Raw genomic sequence first — 8,903 nt, 5'->3', positions numbered from 1 at the left:
TAGAGAAGGGAGTGGGATACCTGCAAGACCTTCCTAAACAAAGATGTGGAACTGGGTTTTTTTTTCCCATCTAAAGGCTTAAAGCTCCTACTCTGTGACACAGCCTTTAAAGGCTCCTCCTCTGTTTTTGTAGAGTATCCTCTTGAAAAAAGATAAGGGTCTGAGAGCACAGGGAAAGGAAACCATTCTCAGGAAGAGACTTTTTCTCAGTGCACACGTCCCAGGCGTCCCTCCCGAGCAGCCGTTCCCTACCTGTTGCCGTCCTAGATAAAATTCTCACATTATAACAGATTCCAGTCTCTCCCCTGGGATTTAGTTATCTTCAAAAACCATCATGCATTTCACAGTGTTTACTGCTGCCTAATGTCTTCATACCGTCACGTTGATGTCCCAGCAACCATAATTGTCTTCTGCTAAACTGAACTGACCTGATGAAAGCCAGCCAGCTGCAGCCCAGCCACCGCGCTCTGCTCACTGTGGGTTAGCGTTATCAAATCCACCAGACTTGGCTGGAGCGGGGGGCAGTGGGGAGGGAAAGTAGGTGTCACTTTTCAGAGCGAGCTCAAGTCCACACCCATCAAGCCCCTTCCCTCTCGAGTCAGCTATAAACTGCCAGATCCAGGTTGCTGAGTGTAAATTCCCCTGTGGAGTTTCACAGGAGCCAGCTGGGCACCCTGGCTTGGCAACGTGACTCCTCCCAGCCGCGCCAGCCTTCCTCCGCTCCTCCAGCCTTTCCAGACCTGGATGCTAGTAAAATCAAATTACATTATACACGGGGTTTATAGTGGCGAGCCTTCCCCCTCCCTTGATGCATACAAATACTTCTAGACTCAGGATGGATGAGTAACTGATGCCCTGTGGCAAGCTCTGCTGTGTCTGACTGCAGACCCTGCCTGCCTGCCTTCTGCCAGAGAGCTGATGTGGTTTCTGGACAGACCCTCTTGGAAGTTGTCAGCAAAGGCACTTAGAGCTGAGCTGCTGGTGGCATTTGAAGGGGGAAGAAGGTAGGCTGTGGTCCCATGAGCCGTGGGTAGCATCCTGTAGAGGCCAGCCGTGTGCTCCTCTCCAGGAATTTAACTCTCCTCTGATTCTGAGTAGCCTTGGCAGGCTCCCCAGGCTTGGCAGCCTCCAGCTGGAGACCGCTGCCTTTCTCCTTCTCCTGTGCTCCAGCATGGCTGCTTGGAGCTGTCGGTATGATTAGGACCGGTAGAAAAGCGTGCCATTGGCATGCCATTACTCCTGATAAGGGTTGCCCAAAGGCAAAGGATGTATGCTGCATGGGTAGCAAGCCAAGGGGCAGGGATGGACCGTGGCTGGAACGACCTGCAGGAACAGCTGGGGACCTTGTGGCTGCAGGTTGTGCTCAGGGCTTAGCCAGGGGATCCAGGCAGGACATCCAGCTGCACTGATGAGGCCAAGAGTATCGCCAGCAGGTAAGTGGGCTACAGTGGAGCCCAACAGATAGATGCTGTAGTGGTGGAGCCTTCTTCTGCACCCCACAGCTCTGTGCTGTCTGTGGACAGTATAGCCCCTGTGCGTTCAGACCTGTAGCTTTCCCATGGGAACAGCCAGAGAGACACACTGTGAGAGAATAAACTCATTTCTCTAATGAGAGGCAGTGACGTGGAAGACCTTATGTCTATGTGGTATTTCCCATCGGGACACTGGAGGAGCAGATCCTGGATTCAGTGGGACTCATCTCTTGTCTCATGTGTGTGGTCCAGGTTCATTTCTTGTAACCCAGGCTTCTGTCTCAAGTCATTGCTCCCAAGCCTGAAAAAAAATGGGGTCAGAAATTTGGGAAAGCCCCCAGTAATTAGAGAGATCAATCGTAGAACAACTGAAAGAGCTCTGATTTCTAGGAAGCACCACTCATCTCCTGACTGACCAGCCATTGCCTTTGGTTGTGTTTCATCTTCCAGCACTCTCTCCAAGTGTTGCCATGCCACGGTGGCCCTCCTGTACCCCTTCACCTGGCAGCACACCTACATCCCTGTGCTGCCACCTTCCATGATCGACATCGTGTGCTCGCCCACCCCCTTCCTCATCGGCCTGCTCTCCAGCTCCCTGCCCCGCCTGAAGGAGCTCCCGGTTGAGGAGGTGAGCCATGGCCCACACTGCCACCTTGCTCTCGGGTGCTTCCAGTGGGGGCAGAGTTGTCTGCTGTCCCAGAAAGGCTGCACTTGAGAGTCTGCCTTGGCAGCTGCCGGCATGAGGGAGCTGAACTCTCATCCTCCGGCTCCTGCCAGCGTGGGGTGAGGGAGGAGGTGGACATCCCCCGGGGAGGCAGAGGGCTGCACCCTGCCTTGCCCACAGCTTGGGAAGGCAGGGGACTGTGATCTCCCACCGTGGGGCTGCTACAGGGAGGAGGTGATTTTATTAATGTTTCTGTTGGTTTCTGCATAGTGCTGTCGAGGGCCTTAGTGCAAAGTCTTAAAGTATGGCTGTTACAAATTGGCCAGGATAGCTGCTCCTCTAATTAACACAGGTGCCTAATGAAAGGAGTAAATAGTTAAGAACCAGATTTATGGTGCACAAGGATGAACACAACAAGGCTTAATGTGCTGGGGGAGGCATTTCCCTCCCTGCCCACCCAGGGGACAGGAGTGCATAGGGAGAAAAGATGGAGCTCTGGCCCCGACATGGCGGTGAGGAGCGGTGGGCCAGGCTTGGAGCACAGTCTCCTGCTGTCCAGGCTGTTCTGTGTTTTGCAGCTATGTTGTTAGAAAGCCGCAACAAGGGCTCTACTCTTGGCTCACACTGGGTGCCTGCTCCAGCTGCTGTGGTGGGTAGGAGGGGCAGAGGCGAAAGCGTTTCCTCCAGAGCAGTTACAGATTAAGATAAACTCTGATAATGGAAATAATGACTTCCCCTTCTTATTCTTGCTCTCTCATTCTTAGGTCCTCGTCGTTGACCTTGTAAATAACCGATTTCTGAGACAGGTGAGCAGAGCTATTTCATATCCTTCATCTTCTGTCTCCTTCTTCCACCAGACCTTACGTCTGTCTGTGTTCACTGACCTGCCTGGCTGGCTGGATTGCTTACTCCCCATGCAAACCGAGGCAGGATTTGTGGTTGGCAGTGTTATAGGGGTTGCTGTGTACATGTGTAATATCAGAGTCCTAAACCACAGCTGTTGAGAATGAAATCATTGTGCAATATCTCTCTCTATTTTTTGTTTTAAAGAGGGGAAATGGTGACACTTGAGCACTGTGGGTCCTTAAGTGCCATCCTGTAAGGCTGAGGTAGTGCTGGGAAGCCTTGGCTGAGCACTCTCTGCTGGGGAGCAGCGTGGGCTCTTCCAGCTTGTGTCTGTCAGTCCACCTCATGTCACATACCCAGCCATGAGCAGGGAAGGATGATTTCTTCAACTCTCTTCCTGCCCAAGGAGCTTGTGATTCCTCTCTCCTTGCACTGGATGGATCACAAGTAGGGAACCAGTATGCAGGAGCCTGTATGTTGCTCTGCAGATGAGATCACCTGCTGATTTTTACTTCCCTTTGTTGTGGAGAGGAGGAGTGGGGTATTGAAGGGGAGAGGACAGATGAGCAAACGTGCTGCTGGCCTGGGAAGCTAGTTTTGCCCCTGAGCTCTTTGGCAGATCGCTGGGCAGTGCTGCATCAGCCTTTGCCATGCCCAGGTCCCACAGGTAGGATGGGGCAAGCACACCTCCTGGTACAGGGAGTAGCATGTGGGTGGAAGCTGCTCCTCCGGTGCAGCTCTCACTTGCCAGCTGCCTTGGCTGTGGGGAAATGCTTTACCCTGCACCTCTCTTTTGGAGATTGAAGTTAAATCACACTGTCTCAGCTAGGGCTAGCAGGAGAGCTGGGAGGAGCTCACACAGAGTCACTGTCAGTCCCTTGGTCTATGGGAATTCATCACGCCTCCGCAACAGGACCAGTGCCTGAGCAGAGCTGAGCAGGGGGTTGTGCTCACCTGGCTGCACGCCAGCATTGTTCAGACACGTCCTCTTTGTGGTGGTGCAAGTGCTCACAGGCAGATGGTGGGGCTGTGGGTGAGCACTGCCCAGTAGCCTCTTGGATCAAACACCTGAAATTCTTCCAGAATAGGGGAATATCTGGGACAAGACACCCCCTTTCTCTTTCCTCTCGTGCTTCTTGGTAGTCCTGCACTGGGAGGTGCTGGGAACATGCCAAGTGTATTAGAGTTCTCCTTCTTCCTCTCCTCCACGGTTCATTTTTAGTGCTCCCCCTGCCGTGCTGGGAATGTATAGGAGCTGGTGAGGAGAAGGGCAGGGGCCAGCCCTGTCCCAGCCCTGGGCCCTGAGGAGGTGGCTCTGTTTTGCAGATGGAAGATGAGGACTCCATCCTGCCCCGCAAGCTGCAGGCCGCCCTAGAGCACATCTTGGAGCAAAGGAACGAGCTGGCGAGTGACAAGGAGGAGAGCCCTGTCAATGGCAAGCAGGGTAAAGCACGATGCCTTTCAGCTTAAAACCACATCTTTTCCTGCTCCTTTTACTCCTGTCGCTTTCTTAGAGGAGAACTAGGCTTGTATTGAATTTAGCACCCCAGAAACTGGAGGTAGGTGAGGATTTTGGTTGAAGCTGTATTAAATATTCCATTGCACTGGGGACAATTCTCTTTGTGTGAAGAGGATTTCTTGCTTTGTCCATCCTTCCCTTACAGCTTCAGGGAACACCTGTACTCCTTTCAGGAGGGGGTGGTCCCACAGGCCCCCTTCTGCTGCTTGACCTTTTGAGTGATGCATCTTCCTGCAGGGGACAGTCCACCTGCAGAGCTGCAGTCTTGGAAGTGGCCATGCAGCTCACAGGCAACTGGGCTGAGACAGTATGGGCACCTCCTGGTTGCAGGGGAGCCAAGACAAAGCTTGGTGGCTTTCAAGGTAGTAGCAACCCAGTCCTTTTCCGTGGCAAGTACTTCCTAGGATGCTGTCTCTCCTGAGCAGCTTTTTCTGCTCAGGCTAGATCTTAGAAAAGCCAGGGAATTTGTGCCCAGGGCTTTTCCTAGCACATCCTCACAGCCCTGTCCTCACCACTGCCTCTTTCTTTTCTCCTTAGAGACCAGCCCTTTGAATGAGGTGGTGTCCGAGGCCTTTGTCCGTTTCTTTGTGGAGATCGTGGGCCACTACTCCCTCTTCCTGACTCCCACTGAGCGCGAGGAGCGGACCCTGCAGCGCGAGGCTTTCCGCAAGTCTGTCTCCTCCAAGAGCCTCCGACGCTTCCTGGAGGTCTTCATGGAGACGCAGATGTTTGGGGGCTTCATTCAGGAGCGGGAGCTGCGGAAGCAGGGGGTCAGAGGTGAGGGGCTCTGCCTGGGCTCTGCAGTCATGGAAACTCTGCTGTTGCTCCTACAAGAGCCAGGAGATGCTCACCAGCCACCAGCTCCATCCCCAGCACTGTGGGTGGAGGCTGCAGTGTCTGTGCAGGGACACTGCGAGGGAGGGGAGGTGGTAGGGAAGCACTAGTGCAGGCTGATGGTTTGTTCCAACACCCCTGTGTGGCCTTCAAGGAGTCACTCGGGGATTTTTTGTCTCTATTTCCTTCTCTTCCCAAAGGGGCACATTGCCTCACAGGAGCATGGTGAGACAGTGTTTGCACAGTGTGTGGGAATTGGCTGCTGGAGAACAGGGGCTTTTGTGCGTGATCTAGTAGTTTTTCATTGAGGTTGGTGTTACAGACACCCTTCACCACTGCGGTAAGGGACATAAGCAGTATCCTCCATGTGTGTGCCTCTTTGTTCCATGTGGAATTCCCATCAGGACCATCACAGAAGGGGTACACTGCTGGAATGATGTTTATTCTTGCAGTGCCTCATATCCCCTTCCTGTGACTAGAGGAACAACTGGTTGGATTGGTTATAACTGTTTTGGCTAGCAGAAAATACAGATACTCATGGCCTTCCCAGAGCTGCTCCTGTTGTTTCACTCCTGTTATCCCACAGTCCCAAGGGCTCTACTGGCAGCTGAAATTTCTCATCCCTGCTGTTGCTTGGTGCTGGCTTAGCAGTTTCCTCCCAAGCACTAATGAGCAGCGGACACTTGAACAGGTGGATGAGTAAAAGAGGTTTTGCAGCATGGTAAATCCCACGTGATGATTCCCCAGATGACCTCACTTTCTGGACTTTGCTGTGTTCATAGCAGAATGAACAGAGGTTTTGTCTCTCCCCATGTGAGGTACAAAAGCTTAGTCAGCCTTGCCGTGGTGAGTGAGGAGGTGGTAGCAGGGCTTCTTTGCTGGGAGCCCTACAGACACAGACCAAAGCTTCTGTTCCAGATCCTGGCTCACCTGGTGGAGGAGGTGGGGTGAGTTGTTCCCTCTCATGTGCAACAATTTATTGTTAAGCCAGAGCAGTAGGCTTTCAGATGGGCAGTCTTATTTTTATTTACAGGAAAGCAAAACAGAAGTTGTTGACATCTTTCTTGCTGCAGGTCTGTTTGAGGTACGGGCTCAGGAGTACCTGGAAACACTTCCCAGTGGAGAGCAGAGTGGAGTCAATAGGTTCCTGAAAGGCCTAGGTAAGGAACCAGCAAAACCCTTGGCTTCTCAGGAGGCTTGGGCTTCTTGTTGCCTTCAGGTTTAGCAGCAGATAAGCTGCTGAGGGGTGGCTGGACTCAGCTGGTGACTGCATGTGGTTTCCTGCAGTGCAGTGCTCTGAGCCTTGAGCGATCAGTGCCTGGCCATGTATCCCTGCTCTGGCACAGTGTTGGCTCTGCCCCTTGGTCTACCACTTGTCTGGAGGCTGGTGGCAAACCAAAGTTTGGGCCATGAGCTGTGTCTGTGCCTTCCAAAGGATATGGGTGGGTCTAATGAGGCAAGTGGAGCAACCAGTGACTCAGGGTGGTGGATGCAGCTCCTTATGGGGAGAGTGACACAGTCTAGGTTTGCCCATAGGGATCAGTGGTGGGAATTGACCACGAGTATCCTAAGGCTGAATCCATTTTCCACTGTAAGCGGGGATAGATGAGAGCTCCAGTCTGAGGTTACAAGTCCTTGATAAGTCATTGGAGATCACGGCTAAGAGAGTTTGATCTGTTCAGATCCCATCCCCGGCCCTCTTGTCTTTTCTTGACCGTTTAAGAGCAGCAGTGTCTGTGGGGCTGGTGTCCCCTGTGTCTTACCCACACATGCTCTGGCCAGGTGAACTTAGTAAGATGTTCCCCTTCGGGGACTGCCAGGCAAATGGGCTCTGGAGGGTGAGCTTGGGAGCTTGCGGGGTCCCAGAGTGCAGCACTGCTCCCAGGGGGTGGGCAGAGCTGTGACCTGCTCTGCAGGCACCTGCTTCCAGCTTTGCAGGGCCAGTGGCTGTGGATAAGGAGCCAGGGCTGGCAGCAGGGGTGATTCTCTGTATAAGCTTGCTTGGCCGGTGGTGGTGGGGAGAGTGACACTTGTCTTGCCTGTCACTATGGGGATTCCATTTTCCTTTCTCTGTCTCTCCAGGTAGCAAAATGAAATTCCTCCACAAAAAGTAAGAGCAAACCACATCCTCGTTCCACAGAACAGATGGCTTTACCATTTAACAGCAATAAACAGACTATTATCAACCGTTCCCCTTTGGCCTGCTCCCAGGAGCCAACAGCCTTGGGTGAGGTGACCACGGCCGGGCTGCACGCGCACAGACGTGTGGTGCTGCAGGAAGATTTGATGGCTGCGGGGCTGCCGGGACAGGTTTCTGGATATCTACAATACCATGCACTGGACCAAGCACTCTGAACTCTGCACTAGCACGTTGCAGGCATCCCAGCAGATTGGGTCTCTTAGCTAGTCAATTCTTTGTTTTGTTGTATTTTTCTATTTATATTGGGGTTAGAACAATTATTAACCGATGACTCTTGCCCTGCCTCTTCTCTCTGCCTGGTGCTGCAGGAGGCCAAAGCGGGACTCCCATGGCACTGAGCAGGCAAAGCTCAGGCATGGAGGAGGGGAGGAACAGAGGTGTATAGAAATAGGTCTCTGCAAAGCGAGGATGCTGAGGGCTGCAGGGATGATGTGGACTGACCAGGAGGAGCTTCCAAGCGAGGGAGAAGGGTGAGGGGGAACCACTAAACCTACTGAGGACTTGATGGGCCAGCCAGCTCCCCAGGTGGCTGTGCCAGGGGGTCCTGGCACAAGGAAAGGCCTTTCCTTATGCAGTGTAATTAAAAGTGAGTGATGTAAAAGATGTGTGGACCCTTGGTGTTTTGGGGAGGGGGACAAGCTGTGTCTGCCCACTGACCCACCTGGCACCGACTGTGAGCTGGAGAGGACATCTAGTAGCTGTCGGATGGGCTCTCCTGTCTCAGGTGTTGCTGCCATGGAGCCCAGTAGGAAGCAGGCAAGGGGAGCGTGCCTGTTGCTGTCTTCTGAGCTCCTGGTTGGAGAGGAAGTAGGACCTGCCATTGCCCTCCTCCTGCTTACATCTCCTCTGTTTTGGTGAGGAGGAAAGGTGAGGTGGTGACAGGGGAGGCGCATGGATATTGTGGGGGGCTGAGGGCTCTTTCCAACTGGTGCAAATTCTGTTTCCCTTGCGCTGCTTGTGAGGGCAGTCGAGCAGCTGGAGCATCCTTGGGTTTCCTCTGCTCTTCGGAGAGGAAGCCAGAGTAGCTCTGCTGTGGTCTGAAGGGAAATCTCATCCCCAGCTCTCAGGGGGGTCGCAGGGTAAGAGCTGCATGTGAGTACCTCTCGCTGCGGGCAGCCGTGCTATGCTGGGCTACACAGGGCTGCCACAGGTGTCGAAAATGATCCAAGTGCCCCTGTGGGCTTTCCTGGGTGAGAGGGCCTTGGTGACCAGCACTGGGGTTCAGAGGAGCTCACCTCCACTTGGTGACGGGGGAAACTGTGGGTCCAGTGCTGCTCTGTGGAACTTCTGAACTCTGCGTTTCCAAAGTTCCCTGCAGCGGCAGCCTCTTCCCGTGCTGTGTTTAAGGACAGAGAAAATGAGCTGTGA

General features: G+C 53.4%; 1 protein-coding gene across 1 annotated transcript in view; it reads left to right on the top strand.

Annotated features, from left to right (window-relative positions):
* DENND2A (DENN domain containing 2A) overlaps nucleotides 1–8,137 on the top strand; it is a 36,082-nt gene extending 27,945 nt beyond the window's left edge. The window contains exons 14-19 of the mRNA XM_010167512.1: nucleotides 1,923–2,100; nucleotides 2,901–2,942; nucleotides 4,309–4,426; nucleotides 5,039–5,278; nucleotides 6,409–6,495; nucleotides 7,418–8,137. Of these exons, the coding sequence (XP_010165814.1) occupies nucleotides 1,923–2,100; nucleotides 2,901–2,942; nucleotides 4,309–4,426; nucleotides 5,039–5,278; nucleotides 6,409–6,495; nucleotides 7,418–7,449 (697 nt within the window). The 3' untranslated portion in view covers nucleotides 7,450–8,137. The remainder of the gene's footprint in view (nucleotides 1–1,922; nucleotides 2,101–2,900; nucleotides 2,943–4,308; nucleotides 4,427–5,038; nucleotides 5,279–6,408; nucleotides 6,496–7,417) is intronic.
* Nucleotides 8,138–8,903: the final 766 nt, after the last annotated feature.

This window comes from Antrostomus carolinensis, unplaced genomic scaffold, assembly GCF_000700745.2.
Source record: "Antrostomus carolinensis isolate BGI_N321 unplaced genomic scaffold, ASM70074v2 scaffold4815, whole genome shotgun sequence".
Taxonomy (NCBI): domain Eukaryota; kingdom Metazoa; phylum Chordata; class Aves; order Caprimulgiformes; family Caprimulgidae; genus Antrostomus; species Antrostomus carolinensis.
Note: the sequence above shows the minus strand (reverse complement) of the source record. Positions and strands in the feature narration are given on the sequence as shown.